This window comes from Bombina bombina, chromosome 3, assembly GCF_027579735.1.
Source record: "Bombina bombina isolate aBomBom1 chromosome 3, aBomBom1.pri, whole genome shotgun sequence".
Taxonomy (NCBI): domain Eukaryota; kingdom Metazoa; phylum Chordata; class Amphibia; order Anura; family Bombinatoridae; genus Bombina; species Bombina bombina.
This window is the reverse complement of record NC_069501.1, coordinates 396,867,631-396,895,228: the sequence shown is the minus strand read 5'-3', so window position 1 is coordinate 396,895,228 and position 27,598 is coordinate 396,867,631. Positions and strand designations below refer to the sequence as shown.

At 38.9% G+C, this 27,598-nt stretch overlaps 1 protein-coding gene across 1 annotated transcript in view; it reads right to left on the bottom strand.

The window, feature by feature from the left end:
* Window positions 1–18,909, bottom strand: part of AMPD1 (adenosine monophosphate deaminase 1) — a 294,451-nt gene extending 275,542 nt beyond the window's left edge. Inside the window, exon 1 of the mRNA XM_053706560.1 lies at window positions 18,811–18,909. Within this exon, the coding sequence (XP_053562535.1) occupies window positions 18,811–18,826 (16 nt within the window). The 5' untranslated portion in view covers window positions 18,827–18,909. The remainder of the gene's footprint in view (window positions 1–18,810) is intronic.
* Between the last annotated feature and the right edge of the window lie 8,689 nt (window positions 18,910–27,598).

The following is a 27,598-nucleotide window of genomic DNA, read 5'->3' as shown; positions in this document are numbered from 1 at the left end:
GTATCACTTGATTTCACAAGCTTGTATCATATATGTTAATTAAGTAAATATATAGGAATTAGCTATTTGTTTTTATGTTTTTGTGAATTTAATGATTGGAAATATTACAGCAGAGAATAATAAAGACATAAAACACAGATATACAGTCAATTGGTAGTAATAATTCTATGCAATTAATGTGCTTCTTACATTAAAAAAAGAGGAAAATAAACTCTTTTCTGCATGATGAGGAAAGTAATATTTATGGTACCATCTTTCTATTTTTAATAATCATTTCATACACAGTTTATCTGTTTCGTTTTACTGTGGCACACTACAGAATGATGCACTTTACCAATTTCACAGTGACACATTTATCTGCCACCTGTCTCTGTGACACTTGATCACAGTAATACACTTTCTCTGTTCATATCAGTGAAGCTCAACTCGAGCCCTCATATGTCCCTAACAAGCCAGAATCTGAGCTTTACCAATTTAATGTGAATCAGTGATTGGGCAGTGATCCAACCTAGGGAGAGAAATACTCACACTCTGCCCTGTTAGGAGTGCTCAAGGGTAGAAATGAGAGACACAGTTATCACTGATATGTCATGTTTACAATAGCCACATCTGAAAAACAAATAATGAAGGTCAATACCTGGAGTACCCCTTGCCAATACCCCAAGTACCCCCAGGGGTAAACGTACCACAGCTTAAGAGACTAGGACCTAAGTCTGAGTAGGCACAGTGTATAGATGCTGGTGCACAATCCATATATAAATATGCTCCATTGACAGCAAAACCCACAAAAAGTAACTGACAGTCATAACTTTTTACTGAAAGTATTTTTTGCTATTACAGGTGTATTGCAGAAATTATTCTTTTTAAAATTGAAACACATTTATGTGCATGTATGTTTTGAGTTGTGTGTCCTTTTAAATAAAAATTAAAGGGACATGAAACTCAACATTTTTCTTTAATGATTTAGGTAGAGAATACAATTTTAAACAACTTTCCAGTTGACTTCTATTATCAAATTTGTTTCATTCTCTTGGTATTATTTGTTGAAGGAACAGCAATGCACTACTGGTTTCTAACTGAAAATATGGGTGAGCCAATGACAATATGTATATATATGCAGCCACCAATCAGCAACTCGAACCTATGTTCTTTGCTGCTCCTCAGTTTACCTAGAAAGACCTTTCAGCAAAGTTTAACAAAAGAAGGGGAAGCAAATTAAATAATAGAAGTAAATTGGAAAGTTATTTAAAAATGTATGCTCTGTCTAAATCACAAAAGTGTTATTATAACTTTACTGTCCTTTTAAACTGCTGGGAACAATAGCATTGTTACTACTCACAAGCTGCTGTTTTTTCTCCTGTACCTGCAGCTCTCTTCAAAGCTATTTTCTTAATGTAACCTTTCACACTGGGTGCTGCCATCTTTGAATTAAAGTATTCTTGTACCCTTTGAGTGAAGTGGTGCATATTCACATATCACTGATATTGTTGTCTTCCTGTATCATGCACTTCAGTTTAGCATTCACAATACAGATCGGCAGCTGTACATTTTTGCAGTGTCTGCATCTCGCAAAATTACCCTTGAGGACTTTTTGTATTTATTATGTAACCTTTAAATTGGAGAAATTAACTGTAAAAATGTAGCTCTTCTGCTTTCTATTCTGCAAGTGGATCCAAAGTGCAGGGTACTGTAGTCAAAAAGCAAGCAACTTCACTGATCTGTGATAGATTACTGCTTCTGTCACAGTAATGGGCGTCCACAAGGGGGGGGGGGGGGCAGAGGAGGAATCTGCCCCCCCCCCCATATTTTCCTCTCTACCTGGATGACAAACTGCAGAAAAACTATTGAATGTACTTTTTTTTTCCTTTTAATTGCCCTGAATGAAGTTGCATAGCATTCTGGAATTGTAGTTCTCTGTTTCCCTCTCACTATTGTGCCACTGCCTTTCTGGACTCTAATTCCCAGCATGCATTGTACAGTGGTGAGGAGTGCAGTGGCGTAGCGTGGGTTGTCAGTGCCCAGGGCAAGTCAAGTATTGAGCCCCCTAAACCATTAGCACTGACTGAGTCTCTTCCACCAGTACAGTAGAGATTGACTAGAGTACCTCACTGTACCACCTCACTATAGTACCTCACTGTACCACCTCTGTATTGTACCACCTCCCTATTGTACCCCCCAGCCCCCCCCCATTCAGAATTCCTCAGTGCTCTGATTATGAAATAGTTGAAAATGTTATCACAAAAAGTATGTGAGAAAAAAATACACATATAAATCAAAAAGACAAGATGAACCTTCCATGTATAAATATATATGACCACCTTATAGCTATAAAGTATGGGAGTCTGCACAATATAAAGTATTGGAGTCTGCACAATATAAAGTATGGGAGTCTGCACAATATAGAGTATGGGAGTATGCACAATATAGAGTATGGGAGTCTGCACAATATAGAGTATGGGAGTTTGCACAATATAATGTTTGGGAGTCTACACAATATAGAGTATGGGAGTCTGCTCAATATAAAGTATGGGAGTCTGCACAATATAGGGTTTGGGAGTCTGCACAATATAGGGTTTGGGAGTCTGCACAATATAGAGTTTGGTCGTCTACACAATATAAAGTTTGGAAGTCTGCACAATATAGATTTTAGGAGTCTGTACAATATAGAGTTTAGGAGTCTGCACAATATAGAGTTTAGGGGTCTGCACAATATAGAGTTTGGGAGTCTACACAATATAAAGTATGGAAGTCTGCACAATATAAAGTATGGGAGTCTGCACAACTCACCTATATCAGGTCTGCTGCTATGTCTCACACTGCACTAGAGCTCAGGAAGGGGGAGAGAAAAGTCTAGAGAGGAACGCAGTAACTATTTACATTGAGCTATAATGGAACAGTGACACCTAGAGGTAGAAATGAAAAGTGCAAGCACAAACATATATATTATATAACACACACACACATATATATATATATATATATATATATATATATATATATATAAATCAAAGACAATGTGCACTCCCGGATCCTCACTCCACAGCCTTGGGTGCAGCAAAAAGTAATTATAAATCCAGTAAAAAGCGCACTCCAAAGGTCTTAGCAAAATATCACTTTAATGTGAATGTTTTTGAGTCGAAATGACTTGTCCTCAGACAAGCAAACAGTGGAGTACGAATCATTTCGACTCGAAAACGTTCACATTAAAGTGATATTTTGATAAGACCTTTGGAGTGCACTTTTTACTGGATTTATATATATATATATATATATATATATATATATATATATATATTATATAACATAAACATATATATATACAGTAAGTCCCCTACTGTCATGCTTATAATCTTCTGTCTACCTGAACTGACTCTTTTTATCTTATCTGACTCCAATACTACTCATACCTCTGCCCCTTTAAGTGTTTACTACATTTCAACATCAGCTAATAATTTTTTTTACATCCAGCATAGGGTTACATGCACTACCACATTTATTGTTTACCTGCTACATTGCCCATGTGGCAGGTTCTATGTGGGTAAGACCCAAGATGACCTTAGGACAAGGATGGCAAACCACCGGTCAGCCATTCGGAAGGCTATTAAGTCTGGTGATTCTGACCTGCCGGTGGCTCGCCATTTCTGTACTAACAATCATGCAGTTTCTGATCTGCGCTATATTATTATTGACCACATTCCTAGATGTGCCAGGGGTGAGGACAGGGCCAAACGTCTGCTACAGCGGGAATCCCAATGGATTTTTAATTTGGACACTATGTATCCCAAGGGACTAAATGTACATTTGGATTACCAATGTTTCCTGTAGCTGTCATCTGTGCCCTACTTCTAACTATGTACTTAATGTTGCTGCTCCCCTTATGAATGTATTTGATGATCTGGTGGGTTGCCTATGAGTATAATATCTAGCATTTGTTGGGGGTTAGAGTGGTAGCTGATTTCAGTATTTTGACTATGTGCTTATTTAATTTCATTTTTTAAGATTGCAGGTAGCAGGCTATTAAAATAACAATTGCAGAAGTGGAACCCAACTGTGGTCAGGTCCCCTTTAGTGCCATGTTACTTGTACCATAGATGGTAGAAATCTAAAGGATGGCTAGTCTTAGGCTTATTAGGGCTCTTTTGAGGTCTAGCTTTATGGTCATTAGGTGTTTAATGGGCATTATAGGGTTAAAAATGATATGATATCCTTTTCAGCATAGTGTGACTACATGTACTTGCAGGTCAGATTGACTAGGTATTAAGCAGTACTAGGCTGGTTGTCATGTTATGTAATCTGGACACCGGCTTTAGGTTGAATAGATGTATGTTTGTAATACCTGTTATTGCATAAAACATGTTATGCCACTTTTACTGTTGGGTAATGTACACCTGCTTCTTCGGATATGATGACAATTTGATTGCACGCATTGCTTAGCTGCTTTTAACGTTGTATGTTTTTACTCTTTGCACTGTTTAGTTTTGTCCCTGTCGGCTCTACCTAAATCCGGGCGCGCATGCGCAGTTGCGTTACACGGACGCTGGGGGCTCTGATGTAGATGGTTCACGGTGGAGGTAAGGTGTTATAAAGTAAGTGGTTTATGTGATACACTGTAAGTGGTCTGAGGACGGGGGAGACCCCGAAAACGTTCACCTTAATAAATAAATGAGATTATTGAAACGGAGAGTGCCTTCTTTGCCATTTTGAATATTATCCTAATTGGAAGTGCACCCCGGAGGCTGTTTTAAAGATTGAGTGCTGGTTCCCCTTTTTTGCAGTATATATATATATATATATATATATATATATATATATATATATATATATATATATATATATATATATATATATATATATATATATATATAGGCAAAAAGAGTCAGTTGCACTCTCACAAACAGTTCTCCAAGGGCCAGGGTGCTAGAGTAGATGAAATGTAGCAAAACAGGAAACAGCACTCTCTGGACTTAAGTATAAAATAAATAGTTTATTCGGTAACGTTTCGGGGAATGCTCCCCTTCATCAGACCAACAACATACAAGTGAAACAAACATTTAAGCATACATAAACCCCTCCCCCTAGTGCAAAAAAACGCCAAAAATGGTTGCCATAGCAACCAAACAACCAGTTCAAAGTAAATACATTTACCAATGCAACAATCACATCAAAGAACCCAAATCATCATGGTTAATTAGCATCAGGTCAATTAACAAATCGACACATCATCCTACCACATAATACACATGCTGCATACTAGTAATTCTAATAACCCAGTGGCAGTGTGTCTTTATAAAAAGACATATCACAATATTATTAGCTAAGTACAGAAAAAAAGGATTAGAAAAAAACGTTTAGTTAAAAGTCAGCACTTCATCATGTTGAAATGCAATTCATGCAATGCACTTATAGTTACAATGCCCAAATCATAATACCCGTACTGCATAGTCAAGGGCCATATGTACCATTAATGCTACAAACGTTATCAACAGCAAACTGGGTATTTAGAAACCTCAAACGTTGTGACTGTATTACATGCGCTAAGTCTAACACGACCTATATTGTGTACATGATATGGGATCAAAAGAGAATCATACCATAAGTCCCTGTTAAGCATCAGACCAACCTCGCACTGAATCTAGCACAGTTAGTAGCGGAACAACAAGGGTAATGCGCATGAGTATCAACCCGGCGCAGCCCGGCCCCCAATGCCCCAGCTAGGTACCCAATAGGATAGATAGGACAAGCCCCCACACCGGACAAATAGAGTTATTATAATGGCATGGTATAAGGGTGGGCCCCATGATACTTCTAAGGGAGGGAAGGGTCCGGGTCATGCACGTAATATATGCAGCAGGATATGTTATAGCAGATAGTTAAATACACCTAATACCCAGATAACAGGAGTCACCCAATTAAGAATAGCAACCCAGCATGCTCAGTCTGACATACAAGATAAGATGGGTGAATGCGTCTGTCATTTCTAACTTGTCAGCACCAGTCATGCAGTCAAGCCACCTATTGCCCCTGCACTGACATTTTACAGGGTCACATAAAAGATGTCCATATGTGTGCGCATGCGTATCAGCCAGGCACTGTCTATTTATATTGGTATAAGGCAAGGGCCCTGATAGGCTGTAGGGGACAAGCCCCTATCCCTGTGTGAGTAACAGTTTTGCTAAGAGATAGGAGGGCAGGGGTCCAAAGTCAATATGTATGTCAGCCACAGTATGTTTCAGGCTGATGCTATGATTAAAGGTTTGCTAGAGGCCGGCGGCCCAGAGTTTTAAGGATCGCTATAAAAGTCAAAGACCCCTAAACTAATGTGAATTAATTCATAGTTAAGGCAGGCCCCATCCCACTAGATACAGTAAATACCAGTTCTAACAGGGTTCCATAGTGCAAGGCTAATAGCACCAGCACTCAGCGATGTGTCCATACTTTGGTGTGCATCAAAAGTGACATCCACTAGTGTAAATTACAGAAAAAACCTAAGTCTGGGTACACCCATTAGGCACCTCTCATGGAGGGTAAATACGGGCAGAGTCTAGAGCAAATCAGCATCCAGACCTCATGAACCCGCTGCGGATAAAAGAATGCATACATAGTATCAGATACTGTACAAGCTATATTAATCCTCCTAAAAAGATACAACCAGATACAAAAGAAACGTAAACAGATTAGTTCATAAAAACAATGCCAGTCTATCCCCATGTTCAAACCTCTGGGGTGTATAGTGTCCAGTTTGAAGATCCACTCAGCCTCCTTCTGTAGGAGACGGGTGTCCCTGTCACCTCCCCTAGGCAGTGGGGGTACATGATTGATGAGTTTAAATCTCAGGTCCACCACAGAGTGACCTTTCTCCATGAAATGTCTGGCCACCGGTTGGTCACTCTTGCCTTTCTCAATTGCCGTCCGGATGGCACTCCTGTGGTTAGCCATCCTTTTCTTAATGTCATCTGACGTTTTACCTATATAAAATAGGCCACAGCTGCAATTCAGCATGTATACCACAAATTTTGTGGTACACGTAAGGTAATGCTTGATCTTGTAACTTGTGTTATTGTGTGGATGTTTGAACTGCTTGCATTGCAGCATGGAGTTGCACGTTACACAGCTCGGGCACTTGTAGGAATCCCTTTTGGTGTTTGTCTTGACCTTGCTGTAGCTATCAGTTGGATCTGTGTTCATTAAAATGTCTTTTAGGTTTCTTCCCCTCTTATATACAATTCTGGGTGGTCCATAGTCGTGGTATGGTAATGATGGATCAGTCTGGACAATATCCCATTTCTCTTTTAAAGTAACTCCTAGTGTTCTCGTGCTAGGGGTGTATGCAGTGACAAAATTCATCCTCTTCTGTTGGTCTCTTTTTGGCATCTCCATGCTCAACTGGGTCCTTGCTTCCTTTATAGTGTTGCCATTGTATCCCCTGCTGTAAAACCGTGATTCCATTTCTTTTAGTTGTACCTCACGGTTTTCCTCTGATGTGTTATTGCGGACGACTCTCAGCATCTGTGCCTTAGGGATGGCTTTTATGAGTGATCTTGGATGGTAACTAGAAGCGTGTAGCAGTGTGTTCCTATCGGTAGATTTTTTGAATAAGGTGGTACCCAATCTATTGTTTATCTTATAAATTCTTAGATCCAGGAAATCCACTTCATCGTAACTGGAAACTTCCTTCAATTGAACCTGTCCCCCTATTGTGTTCAGGGATTTGACCCACTCACCAAAGGACTCAATCGTGCCTCTCCAGACTACAACTATATCATCAATGTAGCGCTTGTAAAAGCGTACTTGTTGATTGTCATATACCTTGAACACTTTTTCTTCCACATGCTCCATAGATAGGTTTGCAAAAGCAGGTGCCATATTCGAGCCCATGGCTGTTCCCATGAGCTGAAGATAAAATCTCCTTTCGAATTTAAAGTAGTTCAGCTTAAGACATAGAGATAGAAGTTCAACAATAAAGCTGGTAGGGGGACCCACATATAGGCATCTTTCAAGGCAGTTGGTGATTATCTCCATCCCCATTTCGTGCGGTATAATAGTATAGAGGCTTGTGACGTCAAGACTGGCAAGCACGTCTCCTGGCTGTATGTCAGTTATGTCAGTGAGATATGCAATGAGTGTGGAGGAGTCTCTTAAGTATGAGCGCATGTTTACAACCAGTGGTTGTAGCATAGAGTCAACATATTTAGCCAGGGGTTGTAGGAGTGACCCCCGTGCTGAGACAATGGGACATCCAGGTGGATGTACCAATTGTTTGTGTATCTTGGGGAGTGTATAGAGAATTGGCCTGACTGGGTTGTCAGTAATTAGCCATTCCTTGGTGGTTGGGTTTATCCAGTTCATTTGTGCTGCATGTTCAATAACTGAGTCAATCTGTGCTTTATAGGTAATCGTGGGGTCACAAGGTAGGGCTTTGTAGGTTGAGACATCCGCCAGTTGTTTATCTATTTCAGTTTTATAATCTTGATAATCCTGCAGGACAACTGCACCACCCTTGTCCGCTGGGCGTATGACAATGGTAGAGTCATTTCTAAGGGATTGAACAGCTTCCCAGTCAGTTGTTGTCATATTATTTCTAGTTAGGCCTTGCTCCCTCTGTCTCAATCTTTGTTGGATAAGGCGAGTATAAGTTCTAATACTTGGATTAGTCGTGGGAGGTTCAAATGTGCTTGGTTTCTTGAAGGGGTGTCTGTTTTCTTCCAATCCCTTTCCCTGGAAAAAGTCACCCAATTTCAACTGCCTCTGGAAACGCATACTGTCAATATAAGTAGTGAAGTCATCAGCTTTAGTTGTGGGTACAAAGGAGAGGCCCTTCATGAGTACCCGCCTTTCGTTGTCATTCAGGACATGCTGGCTAAGATTGACCGTTACATCCTCCTCCTCCTGCGGGGTAGTGGGGGTCTTCTTCCAAAATCCGCCCCTGCGTGTATGCGGTCTTCGCCCCTTCCCCTGGAGCGGGTGGTAATGCCTAAAAAAGGCTGAGTGCTGTGCTGGTTCTCATTCTCCTGTGGCCGGTCACCCGAGTAGTCCGTGTCGGAGCCAGAACTTGAATCCACTGTGTTCAATTGTCGGTGTGCATATGTTCTAAACCTTCTTTGTCTTCTTGGCTGGTACTGGGCTCTTTCAACCGGTCCAAGTGTCCATCGGTATACTTTTTTATCCTTATAATCCTCCATAACATAACCAAGCTTTTTGTTTTTGAAGGCAATTAAGGCATTGCTATATTCACGTAGTTGCGTGTTAATCTTGTCCATCCAGTTCTCTGATTTGTCCTGCATCAGGATATGGCCTTTAACTTCCTCCAAATTGCTGATATCATCCTTTGCTTTTTGCATCTGATATCTGACTTCCTCGACCACTAGCAAGATCAAATCCAGGGAACATTTATTCAATATCGCCACCCATTTCCTGCAGAAGTCAGAGTTCTGTCTGCCTATGGTGGGCACATTGTTGATTCTAAAACCCCTGGGTATCAGTCTCTTTCTATGATACTCAGAAAGGTAAATGCCATGAAGTTTAAGATCCACCTCTCTTTTCTTCAATTTAATGAGTTGATTGTACACAGTCACAGTATTTTCCGCTGGATCTTCAGGTAGTAAGGTGTCAAACAGTATCCTTGCTGCATCCAAGTCACTCATGGATAGTGTCTCTGCACCCTCCACATCAGCTGGAATAGTGGCTGCGGCCTGTGTGGGTTCAATGTGCTCCATTGTTGCTTTAGTAGTACCAATTAGTCCCCAGTGAATACCCACACCGTGGTGATGATACAATGTTATAACACAAGTCCGGTAGTACAACAGAGTGAGGGATCTGATGTGTAACTCGCTGGTGGGTGCATCAGGAAGGTATCCAGGCAAAAAGAGTCAGTTGCACTCTCACAAACAGTTCTCCAAGGGCCAGGGTGCTAGAGTAGATGAAATGTAGCAAAACAGGAAACAGCACTCTCTGGACTTAAGTATAAAACAAATAGTTTATTCGGTAACGTTTCGGGGAATGCTCCCCTTCATCAGACCAACAACATACAAGTGAAACAAACATTTAAGCATACATAAACCCCTCCCCCTAGTGCAAAAAACCGCCAAAAATGGTTGCCATAGCAACCAAACAACCAGTTCAAAGTAAATACATTTACCAATGCAACAATCACATCAAAGAACCCAAATCATCATGGTTAATTAGCACCAGGTCAATTAACAAATCGACACATCATCCTACCACATAATACACATGCTGCATGCTAGTAATTCTAATAACCCATATATATATGTGTGTGTGTTTGTCTGGGCATATTTCATTTTTTTCCCTTCTCATCCCCGGAAAAATATTGGCAGACACCCATGGTCACTGGATACAACAATAAGTGTGTTCCAAGATGGCAGTGCCCAGCATAAAGATGCAGAACTTTACCAACTGGTTTCTGTAATGGGTTAAAATAAGAGAACACTTTAACCTCTTAAGGACATATGATGGAATTTTTCTGTCATAAAACAATTGAGCAAACTGAAAGCTGTGTCCTTAAAAGGTTAAAGAGAGTTGCAGGTACAGGAGGAAAAATAATAGCATGTTGAATAGTAACCTTGCTACTTCTATTTATACTCAGCAGTTTAATGCCCTTTAAAAAATACAAGTTCTAATTAATTAATGTTGAATTCATGCTGCTGGGTCATGTGATTGGGTCAGCATCAATTTCTGCTCAGGAACAGAAGCTGTATGCGGCTCCAGAGCTGTACTTTTAACTATGTGTTTAACTCATTTGCAGGAGTTGCAGGTCACTAGTGAAAAAATATTAGGCTATAACAAATTAGAAAGTGTTCTTTTCCCACTATAATATTAGCTTTTGAATGGCTTGAATATTATCTCTTGTTACCCTCTACTGGTAAAGCAAATAAGCTAGGCAACTGTTGCTTTCAGTAGTAGTTTCTAATCCATTGGGTTTTCAACTATTTAAACACAATGTTTTAGTTTTGTCAATACAAAATATTTGTGAAGACCATCTAGAGAAATGGAAAACACAGGTAAGAGGAAAAAAATATTTACCTAAGAAAACAACAAGCACATTTCTGTAACTCATTGAAATCAAGTATGGGACATAATAGCAATGATCACACTTTACTATAAGTAGATTTAATTGCTTATGTTGTTTAGTTGTACCCTGTGGAAATAAGGGGAGACATATGTTGCAATTACAATGCTTTCTCTCTCTGCTATGCATATATGTGTATTGATAAACATTTCAGCAGGGATAGCTCAAATAGTTGTATCCAGGAAACCACAGCTTTTAGAAGTTAAGTTCTGGGTCTAAAATGTTGGCTTATTCTACACATAACTATATAAAAAATACTTTTGTCTGGCATCTCAGTGTTCTTTCTGGATTCTAGGGCCTAGATTTGGAGTTCGGCGGTAAAAGGGCTGTTAACGCTCCGCGGGCTTTTTTCTGGCCGCACCATAAATTTAACTCTGGTATCGAGAGTTTAAACAAATGCTGCGTTAGGCTCCAAAAAAGGAGCGTAGAGCATTTTTACCGCAAATGCAACTCTCGATACCAGAGTTGCTTACGGACGCGGCCGGCCTCAAAAACGTGCTCGTGCACGATTCTCCCATAGGAAACAATGGGGCTGTTTGAGCTGAAAAAAAACCTAACACCTGCAAAAAAGCAGCGTTCAGCTCCTAACGCAGCCCCATTGTTTCCTATGGGGAAACACTTCCTACGTCTGCACCTAACACTCTAACATGTACCCCGAGTCTAAACACCCCTAACCTTACACTTATTAACCCCTAATCTGCCGCCCCCGCTATCGCTGACCCCTGCATATTTTTTTTAACCCCTAATCTGCCGCTCCGTAAACCGCCGCAACCTACGTTATCCCTATGTACCCCTAATCTGCTGCCCTAACATCGCCGACCCCTATATTATATTTATTAACCCCTAATCTGCCCCCCTCAACGTCGCCGACACCTGCCTACACTTATTAACTCCTAATCTGCCGAGCGGACCTGAGCGCTACTATAATAAAGTTATTAACCCCTAATCCGCCTCACTAACCCTATCATAAATAGTATTAACCCCTAATCTGCCCTCCCTAACATCGCCGACACCTACCTTCAATTATTAACCCCTAATCTGCCGAGCGGAGCTCACCGCTACTCTAATAAATGTATTAACCCCTAAAGCTAAGTCTAACCCTAATACTAACACCCCCCTAAGTTAAATATAATTTACATCTAACGAAATAAATTAACTCTTATTAAATAACTTATTCCTATTTAAAGCTAAATACTTACCTGTAAAATAAATCCTAATATAGCTACAATATAAATTATAATTATATTATAGCTATTTTAGGATTAATATTTATTTTACAGCCAACTTTTTAATTATTTTAACCAGGTACAATAGCTATTAAATAGTTAAGAACTATTTAATAGTTACCTAGTTAAAATAATAACAAATTTACCTGTAAAATAAATCCTAACCTAAGATATAATTAAACCTAACACTACCCTATCAATAAATTAATTAAATAAACTACCTACAATTACCTACAATTAACCTAACACTACACTATCAATAAATTAATTAAACACAATTGCTAAAAAAAAATACAATTAAATAAACTAGCTAAAGTACAAAAAATAAAAAAGAACTAAGTTACAAAAAATAATAAAATATTTACAAACATAAGAAAAATATTACAACAATTTTAAACTAATTACACCTACTCTAAGCCCCCTAATAAAATAACAAAGACCCCCAAAATAAAAAATTCCCTACCCTATTCTAAATTAAAAAAGTTACAAGCTCTTTTACCTTACCAGCCCTGAACAGGGCCCTTTGCGGGGCATGCCCCAAGAATTTCAGCTCTTTTGCCTGTAAAAGAATAAATACAATACCCCCCCCCCCCAACATTACAACCCACCACCCACATACCCCTAATCTAACCCAAACCCCCCTTAAATAAACCTAACACTAAGCCCCTGAAGATCTTCCTACCTTGTCTTCACCATACCAGGTTCACCGATCCGTCCTGGCTCCAACATCTTCATCCAACCCAAGCGGGGGTTGGCGATCCATCATCCGGTGCTGAAGAGGTCCAGAAGAGGCTCCAAAGTCTTCCTCCTATCCGGCAAGAAGAGGACATCCGGACCGGCAAACATCTTCTCCAAGCGGCATCTTCAATCTTCTTCCATCCGGTGCGGAGTGGGTCCATCTTGAAGCAGGCGACGCGGATCCATCCTCTTCTTCCGTTGTCTCCCGACGAATGACGGTTCCTTTAAGGGACGTCATCCAAGATGGCGTCCCTCGAATTCCGATTGGCTGATAGGATTCTATCAGCCAATCGGAACTAAGGTAGGAATTTTCTGATTGGCTGATGGAATCAGCCAATCAGAATCAAGTTCAATCCGATTGGCTGATCCAATCAGCCAATCAGATTGAGCTCGCATTCTATTGGCTTTTCCGATCAGCCAATAGAATGCGAGCTCAATCTGATTGGCTGATTGGATCAGCCAATCGGATTGAACTTGATTCTGATTGGCTGATTCCATCAGCCAATCAGAAAATTCCTACCTTAATTCCGATTGGCTGATAGAATCCTATCAGCCAATCGGAATTCGAGGGACGCCATCTTGGATGACGTCCCTTAAAGGAACCGTCATTCGTCGGGAGACAACGGAAGAAGAGGATGGATCCGCGTCGCCTGCTTCAAGATGGACCCGCTCCGCACCGGATGGAAGAAGATTGAAGATGCCGCTTGGAGAAGATGTTTGCCGGTCCGGATGTCCTCTTCTTGCCGGATAGGAGGAAGACTTTGGAGCCTCTTCTGGACCTCTTCAGCACCGGATGATGGAACGCCAACCCCCGCTTGGGTTGGATGAAGATGTTGGAGCCAGGACGGATCGGTGAACCTGGTATGGTGAAGACAAGGTAGGAAGATCTTCAGGGGCTTAGTGTTAGGTTTATTTAAGGGGGGTTTGGGTTAGATTAGGGGTATGTGGGTGGTGGGTTGTAATGTTGGGGGGGGGGGGTATTGTATTTATTCTTTTACAGGCAAAAGAGCTGAAATTCTTGGGGCATGCCCCGCAAAGGGCCCTGTTCAGGGCTGGTAAGGTAAAAGAGCTTGTAACTTTTTTAATTTAGAATAGGGTAGGGAATTTTTTATTTTGGGGGTCTTTGTTATTTTATTAGGGGGCTTAGAGTAGGTGTAATTAGTTTAAAATTGTTGTAATATTTTTCTTATGTTTGTAAATATTTTATTATTTTTTGTACTTTAGCTAGTTTATTTAATTGTATTTATTTGTAGCAATTGTGTTTAATTAATTTATTGATAGTGTAGTGTTAGGTTAATTGTAGGTAATTGTAGGTAGTTTATTTAATTAATTTATTGATAGGGTAGTGTTAGGTTTAATTATATCTTAGGTTAGGATTTATTTTACAGGTAAATTTGTTATTATTTTAACTAGGTAGCTATTAAATAGTTCTTAACTATTTAATAGCTATTGTACATGGTTAAAATAATTACAAAGTTGCCTGTAAAATAAATATTAATCCTAAAATAGCTATAATATAATTATAATTTATATTGTAGCTATATTAGGATTTATTTTACAGGTAAGTATTTAGCTTTAAATAGGAATCATTTATTTAATAAGAGTTAATTAATTTCGTTAGATGTAAATTATATTTAACTTAGGGGGGTGTTAGTGTTAGGGTTAGACTTAGCTTTAGGGGTTAATCAATTTATTAGAATAGCGGTGAGCTCCGGTCGTCAGATTAGGGGTTAATAATTGAAGGTAGGTGTCGGCGATGTTAGGGAGGGCAGATTAGGGGTTAATACTATTTATGATAGGGTTAGTGAGGCGGGTTAGGGGTTAATAACTTTATTATAGTAGCGCTCAGGTCCGCTCGGCAGATTAGGGGTTAATAAGTGTAGGCAGGTGTCGGCGACGTTGAGGGGGGCAGATTAGGGGTTAATAAATATAATATAGGGGTCGGCGGTGTTAGGGGTAGCAGATTAGGGGTACATAGGGATAACGTAGGTGGCGGCGCTTTGCGGTCGGAAGATTAGGGGTTATTTATTTTAAGTAGCTGGCGGCGACGTTGTGGGGGGCAGGTTAGGGGTTAATAAATGTAATACAGGGGTCGGCGGGGTTAGGGGCAGCAGATTAGGGGTACATAAGTATAACGTAGGTGGCGGTCGGCAGATTAGGGGTTAAAAATTTAAATCGAGTGGCGGCGATGTGGGGGGAGCTCGGTTTAGGGGTACATAGGTAGTTTATGGGTGTTAGTGTACTTTAGGGTACAGTAGTTAAGAGCTTTATGAACCGGCGTTAGCCAGAAAGCTCTTAACTCCTGCTATTTTCAGGCGGCTGGAATTTTGTCGTTAGAGCTCTAACGCTCACTTCAGAAACGACTCTAAATACCGGCGTTAGAAAGATCCCATTGAAAAGATAGGATACGCAAATGGCGTAGGGGGATCTGCGGTATGGAAAAGTCGCGGCTGAAAAGTGAGCGTTAGACCCTTTAATCACTGACTCCAAATTCCAGCGGGCGCCCAAAACCAGCGTTAGGAGCCTCTAACGCTGGTTTTGACGGCTACCGCCGAACTCCAAATCTAGGCCTAAATTTGACATAATGTTGTCAACCAGTCATAGAAAAAAAAAATATATATATACTTATATATATATATATATACTATGCGATAAGCCTGCCCAGAGGGCAATATATGTTTAAAAAATTGCAAACCCCAAAGGTGATATTACAAAGAATAAAAAATGCAAAATTACAGAAAAAAATAAACAAAGCTATCTAAAATAAAAATGTTTTAACCTAAACTAATATCCCGTTTGTGCAGATGGGCATTGCCCTTAAAAGGGCATTCAGCTCTTTTACTGCCCTTCAAAGGGCAATCAGCCCTTTTAAAAAGCCCAAAAAAAAACAAATATAAAAAAAGCCATCCCAAAAAAATAAAAAAAAGCCTAAGACCAAGCCTCAAATAGGTACTCACTGTTCCTGAAGTCCGGCAGGGAAGGTCTTCTTCCAGGCGGCTCCATCATCTTCTATCTTCATCCGGAGCGAAGGCGGCACGGAGCAGAGGTGCGGAGCTGGCTTCCCCAATGTGCAGATCCAAAGCAGCAGTCCTCAGCGGTGGAGGTCCAAAGTGGCGTAGAGGCTCCTCTTCATCAGATCTCTGCCGTACACTGAAAACTGAATGCAAGGTACCCCAATAATTATGGGGTACCTTGCATTTAATCTTCAGTGTGCGGCAGACGATAACATAAAGAGAAGCCTCCATACCGCTTTGGACCCCTGCCGATGGGGACTGCCGCTGAGAACCACTGCTGAGGATCCATGCATTGAGGAAGCCAGCTCCGCACCTCCACTCCACGCCGCATTCGCTCCGGATGAAGATAGAAGATGATGGAGCCACCTGGAAGAACACCTTCTCTGCCGGACTTCAGGAACGGTGAGTACCTATTTGGGGGTTAGATTTAGGATTTTTTTTATTTTGGGGGGGGGGTATTTTTAAGATTAGGGATTTAATGGGCTTGTAAAAGCGCTGAATGTCCTTTTAAGGGCAGTAAAAGAGCTGAATGCCCTTTTAATGGCAATGTCCATACAAATGCCCCTTTAAGGACAATGGGTAGTTTAGGTTTTTTGAGTGTTAGGTTTTTAATTTTGGGGGGTTTAGTGGGTGGGGGGTTTTACTGTTAGGAGGGGACTTAGTATTTTTTAAATGTAAAAGAGCTGTTAAACTTAGGGCAATACTCTACAAAAGGCCCTTTTATGGGCTATTAGTAGTTTAGATTAGGGGGTGTTTTATTTTGGGGGGCTTTTTATTTTCATAGGGATTAGGTTTAATTTTTTTAATTTTTGATAATTTTGTTTATTTTTTTCTGTAATTTTAGACTTTTTAATTTTAGATTATTTTTTTGTAATTTAATGTTAGGTTTTATTTTTAAATTAATGCTAGGATTTTGGGGAGTTGGCCGTTTAGGGGTAATATTTTAATTATGTTATTTGCATTGTTTAATTTGCGGATTAGGGGTTAATTACTTTATTATATTATTTGCAATGTGGGGGTTGGCGGTTTAGGTGTTTTTTAATACTTCGTGCGGAAGGTTATTTTTTTTTGTTATACTTCATGAGTGCGGTTAGGTTTTTTAATTTTGTGCGGTTACGAGTTTTTTTGTTATTTCACGCAGGTGGTTGCGTATTTTTTTCAGAATCCACATGGATGACAATGCTTTTGCTGCTGCTAAGCATTCTGGATATTGCAATGCAAATGAGGCCCAGAAAGCATCATCATTTTCTACTAATTTTGAACATGGATTCTAATAGCATAGGCTAAATATTGTAAAGCAACTTTTCTGAATCCAGCACACAATATCCAACTGTTCAGCATTCTTATTGACTGAAGTTGCAGACTGCTATTCAGTTTCTAACTTTTCAATTAGTTCATTTTCATGCAAAATGTTCAAAATTGCTTTTTTAAGTGTGCAATATAGTATTTTGGAATATCATGTACCTTGACAGGAAGTTATTATTGATATGGAATTTTCATACACACAATAGATCAAAGCCAAAGTGGTATCACATATTATAAAACCTAGCAAGTGTTAGTAGCATAGTCTACCTAAAAGCTTTTATAGTGCAAAATGTGTCCAGCCCTGACAATGGGCTTGCAGTCTGAAGTAATAGAGAAAAAAACATATATATATATATATATATATATATATATATATATATATATATATATATATATATATATATATATATAAATAAAAATAGAGGGGGGGGGGGAGGAAGAACAGAATAGAGAGCAGATTGGAAAAAAAATATTCTCAAAGTTAAAGTGAAAGTCAATCCTCCTAGCATTGTACAAACGCTAGGATTGACTATTGAAACAAATAAAGGGGACTATAAGATACTTCATGTAGAAAGCTCCTTTATTTGTTTCTATTTATCGCCATTTTTTACCTGGTACAGCAGCCCACGGCTAAAAACTTTTTGGCTAAGAGGTGACGTTTTCACCTCTTAGCCAATAGCCTTGTGGTAAATCCAGATCCCATGGGAGCCGGATTTACCGCATGGCTATTGGCTAAGAGGTGAAAATGTCACCTCTTAGCAAAAAAATTTTTTAGGCGTGGGCTGCTGTAGCAGCTAAAAACGGCGATCGATTGAATCAAATAAAGGAGCTTTCTACATGAAGATCTTATACTTCATGAATAAAAGTCCCCTTTATTTGTTTCAATAGTCAATTGACTTTCACTATAAAGGGATATGAAAGACAATTTTTTTCTTTCACGTTTCATATTGAGCATGCAATTTTAATCAACTTTCTAATTTACTCCAATTATCAATTACCAATCAGCAAGTGCTACCCAGGTTCTGAACCAAAAATGGGCCGGCTCCTAAGCTTCCTAAACATTCCTGCTTTTTCAAATAAAGATACCAAGAGAACAAAGAAAAATTGATAATAGGAGTAAATTAGAAACACCATAGAACTGTTTCCTAACATCACATGTTTCATACTTAGTGTATATATATAAATTATATACTGTTCTTCTAAAAATATTAATACACTGGGGCATGTCACACCCCAGTTGTAAACTCAATACCTGATAGCATCACACAACTCTTCAAAGACTTAAAGGTCTTATTCATTTATTTGTGCAAATTATTAAATAAAATACACACGCTGGTGATGATTGCTGTATGTGGGATACAAATATAAGTTTTTTTTCTTTACCAATATTCTATGTGTGCCTAAGATACAGTCACTGCTAGGGTAAATAATTCTAACTTACTTAACTCCTTAGCCATATTGCTGCAGGTTCTTCCCCGGCTCAGCAGAGAAATAAAGAGAAAGACTCACTGGCTGTTACTATACAGAGCTGTCTCCCTGCTACAGTATCCAGCCTCCTACTGATGTAATGTGATATTGAAACTTTAAAAGGATACAGAGCTATTTCCAGCATGAGATCAGTGGTTGCCAGAGAAGCAGATGCAGTTCAAGTTTACTACAACTAAACATTTTTTGATTATATATAATTTTTATACACTAGAAACTCATTCATTTATTTAATGCACTGGTAATAAGAAATGTTGTGTGATGTTGAAATATTATATTTTATTTACCAGCAACTAAGCTGTCAATTAAATTGACATGAAACCCAAAATGTTTCTTTCATGATTCAGATAGATCATAAATTTGTTAACAACTTTCCAATTTAATGCAATTATCAAATTTACTTTATTCGTTTGGTATCCTTTGTTAAATGAGCACCAATGCACTACTGGGAGCTAGCTGAACGCATCAGGCAAGCCAATGAGAAGAGGCATATTTGTGCAGCCACCAATCAGCTAGCTCCCAGTAGTGCTTTGAAGCTCCTAAGCCTACCTATGTTTTCTTTTTTAATAAAGAATCACAAAAGAATGAAGCAAATTAGATGACAGAAGTAAAGTGGAAAATGCATGCTCTATCTGACCCATATGATGATAACAAATTGCAGGGTTTTTTTTGTATACCACAAATTCTTTGTCACTTAAAGGAACATAAAGAGTGCTATTTGTAATGCACAGAAGTGACGGACTAAAAAGTAGTGCTCAATGCCAGGCAGCAGCATGTAAGGCAAATAACAGATTAGCATGTATAGAAAAAAGGCTATGCCCCTCAGCTATGAAATCTGTGGTACCTTCACTATGGAGTACAGTTTTGGGGACATTGCAGAATTCAGGACTCAGAGAAGAGCTACAAAGATAAAGGGACAAAAAGAAAATGCACTAATGTGTTTTTATTGTACTTGCATATATTGTAGCTGTGTGTTTAATCCCTGGAAAGGGATAAAACATAATTAAAGGGACAGTCAACACCAGAATTTTTGTTGTCTAAAAAGTTAGATAACCCCTTTATTACCCATTCCCTAGTTTTGCACAACCAACACAGTTATATTAATATATGTTTTACCTATGTGATTACCTTGTATCTAAGCCTCTGCAGACTGCCCCCTTATTTAAGTTCTTTTGACAGACTTGCATTATAGTAAATCAGTGCTCGCTCCTGGGTAACTTCCCGTGTGTGAGCTCAATGTTATCTATATGAAACACATGAACTAAGGCCCTCTAGTGGTGAAAAACTGTCAAAAGGCATTCACATAAGAAGAAGATGCCTTCAAGGTCTAAGAAATTAGCATATGAGCCTACCTAGGTTTAGCTTTCAATTAAGAATACAAAGAGAGCAAAGCAAAATTGGCGATAAAAGTAAATTGGAAAGTTGTTTAAAATTACATGCCCTATTTGAATCATGAAAGTTTTTTTTGGACTTGACTGTCCCTTTAAATTTAGTTCCAGAGCAGAAATGCACTATGGGGACCTAGCTGAGCACATCTAAAGAACCAATCACAAGACACAAATGTGTGTGGCCACCAATCACCAGCTAGCTCCTTGCAATGAATTGCTGCTCTTGAGTCTACCTAGGTATGCTTTTCAAATCCAGAGAATGAAGTTCATTTCATACAAGAAGTAAATGTAAAGGGACAGTCTACTTGATTTTTTTATTGTTTAAAAAAGATAGCACCGTTACTACCCATTTCCCAGCTTTGCATAACCAACACTATTATATTAATCTACTTTATAACATTTATACCTCTACATCTCTGCCTGTTTCAAAGCCTCTGCAGGCCACCTCTTATCTCAGTGCATTTTATTAGCTTTTTACAGTCAGATAGTGATAGTTCATGTGTGCCATATAGATAGCATTGTGCTCACTAACAGCGAATTATGCAGGAACCAGCATTAACTGGCTAAAATACAAGTTTGTAAAAAAAACACTAAGATAAGGGGCAGTTTGCAGAGGCTTAGATACAAGGTAATACCAGAATATATTAATATAACAGTGTTGGTTATGCAAAACTGGGGAATGGAGAAGAAAGGGATTATCTATCGTTTTAAACAATAACTATTTTCAAGTAGACTGTACCTTAAGGTCTCTTAAAATTGCATGTTCTATCTAAACTGTGAAAGTTTAATTTTGACTTTTATGTCCCTTTAATAAGGGGATTGGAGGGTTTAAAGGGCCATTATAGTTGAAAAATGACATGCTATAATTTATTAGAGCATGCCATTTTAAGACTATCAAACCTTTAATGCTATGTATTTAATTTAATCCCTGCAAAGGATTAAATACATAGTAGAAATACCACTACTGGTCCCAAATGGAAACTGTCACTGATCCAATCGCTAGTCGCACAACTCAGCTATGTGATTAGTGCTGCTGAAGAGAGGTTAGCCCTATTGTATTTGCTTAATCTAGAAAAGAGGTGATGTTAATACTTTATTTAAATAATATCCATAGCACTTCATGGTGTATACACCTACCTGTCATTGCAAATATCAAATAATATGGAAGCAACTCAATGCATAAAAGTGATTCACTTGTTGTTCAAACCAAACACCAGATTGGGAAAGAAATTTGGCCCAAGTAACTTTGACTGCGGAATGATTGTTGGTACCACATGTGGGGGGGGGGGGGGGTAACTATCTTAGAAATGGCTGATCATCTTAGATTTTTATGTACAACAGTCTCTAGAGATTACAGAAAATAGTGCAGGATTGCATCTACAAAAAGGGTGAGCAGCTACTGTTCCTTTTAATACTGTTTTGACATCTATTGACTGGCTGATTTTGTGGCTTAACCCCATTTAGAACATGAGTGTGGCCTGGCTACAGTGGGATTTTTGAAAGTTAGGTGCTTTTTTTGAGCCTCACTTCTTTAAACCTCTTTAAACAGGGTAGTCTTTATGCCCCTAATGTGTATAGTTTTGATGCTTCACCCTATTAATTTGTTTGACCAAAACTGAGGCCTCAGTCAGTAGGCTCTTTTACTCAGAATAAATTAAATGGCTTTCAAAGTGGTTGTTTTTTTTTTTTAAATATGCAGCAGGGCAATACCTTGGGCGAGATTACATATACGGCGCAGGCTTCAGCACAAGCGCTGTAACCCGCGTCGCCCATAATATTACCTTGCACATAGGGGTATTACATATAGGGTGCCAGCAGTTCATAAAGTGCCATAAGTCGGATACACTAGCGATGTCCAGAAATGAGCGTAAATACATATTTCTGGAGCCGCTACTGACTTACGGCACTTTAGAAACTGCTGGCACCTAAGAATAATAAAAAAATATATAAAGTCTCCTGTAAACTAACTAGCCTCCCAAAAATAAACCTGACACGTATAAAAACCCTATATCCACCATCAAACCCACATTGGAACTAATAAAAGTATTAACCCCTAAACCGACAACCCCCTCACAACGCAACATGCCTAACTAAACTATGAACTCCTATATCCGCCATCAAACCCACACCACAAGTAATAATTCAATTATTAACCCCTATATGCGCCATCAAACCCACACCGCAAGTAATAATTAAATTAACCCCTATATCCGCCATCAAACCCACACCGCAAGTAATAACTAAAGTATTAACCCCTAAATCCACCAACCCCGACATCGCAAACTACCTAATAAAACTATAAACCCCTAATCTGCCATTAACCCACAACGCAATAAACCTAATAAAGTATTAACCCCTAACCCGACATACCCACACAACGAAATGCTAATAAATCTATTAACCCCTAAACCACCAAAGCCCACAATGCATATAAATAATTAAATTACTAAGCCCCTTAACATAACACCCCCTAAATTAACCCAAATTACCTATGTTAAAAAATACTAAAGTTACTAACTATTAATAAAAAACCTAATATTACCTTAAAAATAAAAAAAAATAAGTTTAAATTAATCTAAAATTATGGAAAATCAAAAAAATCTAATATTACAAAATAATAATAAACAAATTATCAAAAATTAAAAAATTAAACTTAATCTCTATGAAAATAAAAAAAGCCCCCCGAAAATAAAAACACCCCCTAATCTAATACTAAACTAACAATAGCCCTTAAAAGGGCTTTTTGTAGGGCATTGCCCTACGTTAAACAGCTCTTTTACATTAAAAATAAACAAAGTCCCCCCCTAACAGTAAAAACCCCCACCCACCAAACTCCCCAAAATAAAAAAAAGCTAACACTAAAAAACCTAAACTACCCATTGCCCTGAAAAGGGCATTTGTTTGGGCATTGCCCTTAAAAGGGCATTTAGCTTTTTTGCTGCCCTTAAAAGGGCATTTAGCTCTTTTACGAAGTGCCCACCCTAATCTAAATAAACCCCCCAAAAAAATGTTTTAAAAAAACCTAAGTCTAACCTCCAGGTTGGTACTCACCGTTCCTGAAGTCCGGCGGAGAAGGTCCTGTTCCATGCGGTAAAGTCTTCTTCCAAGCTGCAACCTCTTCTTTCTTCTTCCAGTAACAATCCGGCACAGAGCGGAGGGCAGAGCTGAAGACCGATGACCGCAGAGCTGAAGACCGGCGACCCTGGAACTGAAGACCAGCAACCACATAGCCATGGAGTGTGGAGGATCCTTTTCGTACGATCTCTGCCGTAGACTGAATAGTGAATTCAAGGTACGCGATTAAAGATGGCGTCCCTTGAATTCCTATTGGCTGATTTGGTAGTTTGGGGGTGGGGGTTTGTATAGTGTTAGGGGTGTTTGTATTCTTTTTGGAGCAAACGAGCAATGCCCTACAAAAGGCCCTTTTAATGGGCCCCCAAAGGGCCCTCTTAAGGACCCTTGGTAGTTTATTCTAGAGTAGTTTTTTTTTTATTTTGGGGTGTTTTTTTTTAAGGGTATTAGAATAGGATTAATCTTTATTTCATTGAATTTTTTTTTTGTAATGATAGATTTTTTTTTATTTTTTGTAATGTTAGGTTTTAGTGGAAGGCAGCTTAGGTTTTATTTCACAGGTAAGTTTGCATTTATTTTAGCTATGTAGTTAGTAAATAGTTAAAATAAATACAAACTTACCTGTGAAATACAAATAAAACCTAAGCTAGCTACAATATATATATTAATATATATACTATATTAGTTATATTGTAGCTAGCTTAGGTTTTATTTCACAGGAAAGTATGTATTTAGTTTTAAATAATATTTAGTTAATAATTGTAAATTTAATTTAGATCTAATTTAATTATGTTAAAGTTAGGGGGGTTAGGTTTAGGGTTATGTTAGGGTTAGGTTTAGGGGTTAATATAGTTTAATTTAGCTTGTTGCAATGTGGGGTGTTGGCGGTTTAGGGGTTAATAAATGTAGTATAGTGGTGGCGATATTGGGAGTGGCAGATTAGAGGTTAATCATTTTATTAAGGTGGCGGCGATATCGGGAGCGGCAGATTAGGGGTTAATAACTTTAGGCAGGCGTCAGCGATGTTGGGGGCAGCAGATTAATTTGTAGGGTGTTTAAACTCGGGGTTTATGTCAGGGTGTTAGGTTTAAACCGTATTTTTATTTCCCCATAGACATCAATGGGGCTGCGTTACGGAACTTTTGTTTCCGCGATCGCAGGTGTTAGGTTTTTTTTTGCCAGCTCTCCCATTGATGTCTATGGGGAAATCGTGCACGAGCACGTCTCAACAGCGCTCTGATTGTGTGCGGTATGGAGCTCAACGCAACCATATCGCACGCAAAAGGCGTATGTTTGAAAACTTGTAATAGCAGCGCTATAGGAAAATAAATAACGTAACCTTTGTTGCATTCGTTAATTTCTCTATAGCGCTCAAAACTCGTAATCTAGGTGTTAGTAAATCTGTTGTGTCCTGTATGTGACTGGGTAAGCCTCTAACTATGGGCTGTAAATATGTATCCACTAACTCTCATAGTGATTCATTGAGGGAATCTATCCCCGCAACTATGGGACAGCCTGGGGGACAAAGTGGGTCTTTGTGGATTTTAGGAAAATAGTGAAACACCGGTGTCACCGAAATTGAGGTATAAAGCTATCGCATGTGGATACATTGATAATGTTGTTATACTTTGCATTTGTACTATGTGTAACCATTCATTCCTATACTTCTGTGTTGGATTGTTGTTTAATATATACCTCAGTGTCATTTAACTGTCTTTTCGCATCAGTGGTATTTAAAACCACATTTCCTCCTTTGTCCGAAGGTCTTATCGGTATACTTTCAACTTTGCTTAAAGTTTTTCGTGCTGATTTTTCTTGAGGCGTCAAATTAGAATGTCTGTGTTTCTTTCCCTTTTTGCTTCTATCATTTAGAGTTCTTAGCTTGTCCTCCACTGTTTTTTGAAATATGTCAAGAGCTTTTGACCTTGTGTGTACCGGGTAAAAGTGACTTTTCTTTCTTATTTTAGAGTTTTTACTTCTAACTACACTTTCATCAACCTTATTAGTATTGTCCTGCACATTTGTTGTAAATCTAGAACTACACAAATCAGAAAAAGTTAATTGTTCACATCCCTCTTGTTGTGTGTGTCCCTGTGTGGTTTCTTCATTTTGTGTCTCCAAATCATTTGTACCAAAAAAATGTTTGTGCAAAGTAATCTTGCGCACCAATTGACATCTAGTACTGTCACCAAAAGATTGAACTGATTTGAAGGCACAAAATTTAAACCCTTAGGTCTAGATTTAGAGTTGGGCGGTAGCCGTCAAAACCAGCGTTAGAGGCTCCTAACGCTGGTTTTTACCGCCCGCTGCTATTTGGAGTCAGTCAGGAAAGGGTCTAACGCTCACTTTGCAGCCGCGACTTTTCCATACCGCAGATCCCCCTACGCCATTTGCGTATCCTATCTTTTCAATGGGATCTTTCTAACGCCGGTATTTAGAGTCCTGGCTGAAGTGAGCGTTAGAAATCTAAAGACAAAACTCCAGCCGCAGAAAAAAGTCAGTAGTTAAGAGCTTTCTGGGCTAACGCCGGTTTATAAAGCTCTTAACTACTGTGCTCTAAAGTACACTAACACCCATAAACTACCTATGTACCCCTAAACCGAGGTCCCCCCACATCGCCGCCACTCTATTAAAATTTTTTAACCCCTAATCTGCCGCTCCGTACACCGCCGCCAGCTACGTTATCCCTATGTACCCCTAATCTGCTGCCCCTAACATCGCCGACCCCTATATTATATTTATTAACCCCTAATCTGCCGCCCCCGCTATCGCTGACACCTGCATATTTTTTTAACCCCTAATCTGCCGCTCCGTACACCGCCGCAACCTACATTATCCCTATGTACCCCTAATCTGCTGCTCCTAACACAGCCGACCCCTATATTATATTTATTAACCCCTAATCTGCCGCCCCCAACGTCGCCTCCACCTACCTACAATAATTAACCCCTAATCTGCCGACCGGACCACACCGCTACTATAATAAATGTATTAACCCCTAAAGCTAAGTCTAACTCTAACCCTAACACCCCCCTAAATTAAATATAATTTAAATCTAACTAAATAAATTAACTATTATTAAATAAATTATTCCTATTTAAAGCTAAATACTTACCTGTAAAATAAACCCTAATATAGCTACAATATAAATTATAATTATATTGTAGCTATTTTAGGATTAATATTTATTTTACAGGCAACTTTTTAATTATATTAACCAGGTACTATAGCTATTAAATAGTTAATAACTATTTAATAGTTACCTAGTTAAAATAATTACAAAATTACCTGTAAAATAAATCCTAACCTAAGTTACAATTAAACCTAACACTACACTATCAATAAATTAATTAAATACAATACCTACAATTATCTACAATTAAACCTAACACTACACTATCAATAAATTAATTAACTACAATACCTACAAATAAATACAATGAAATAAACTAACTAAAGTACAAAAAATAAAAAAGAACTAAGTTACAAAAAATAAAAAAATATTTACAAACATTAGAAAAATATTACAACAATTTTAAACTAATTACACCTACTCTAAGCCCCCTAATAAAATAACAAAGCCCCCCAAAATAAAAAAATGCCCTACCCTATTTTAAATTAAAAAAGTTCAAAGCTCTTTTACCTTACCAGCCCTGAAAAGGGCCCTTTGCGGGGCATGCCCCAAAGAATTCAGCTCTTTTGCCTATAAAAAAAACCATACAATACCCCCCCCCCAACATTACAACCCACCACCCACATACCCCTAATCTAACCCAAACCCCCCTTAAATAAACCTAACACTAAGCCCCTGAAGATCTTCCTACCTTATCTTCACCACGCCGGGTTCACCGATCGATCCAGAAGAGCTCCTCCGATGTCTTGATCCAAGCCCAAGCGGGGGTCTGAAGATGTCCATGATCCGACTGAAGTCTTCATCCAAGCGGGAGCTGAAGAGGTCCATGATCCGGCTGAAGTCTTCTATCAAGCGGCATCTTCAATCTTCTTTCTTCCGGATCCATGTTCATCCCGCCGACGCGGAACATCCATTTTCACCGACGACTTCCCGACGAATGACGGTTCCTTTAAGGGACGTCATCCAAGATGGCGTCCCTCGAATTCCGATTGACTGATAGGATTCTATCAGCCAATCGTAATTAAGGTAAGTAAATTCTGATTGGCTGATGGAATCAGCCAATCAGAATCAAGTTCAATCCGATTGGCTGATCCGATCAGCCAATCAGATTGAGCTTGCATTCTATTGGCTGTTCCGCCGAGCTGTCCAGA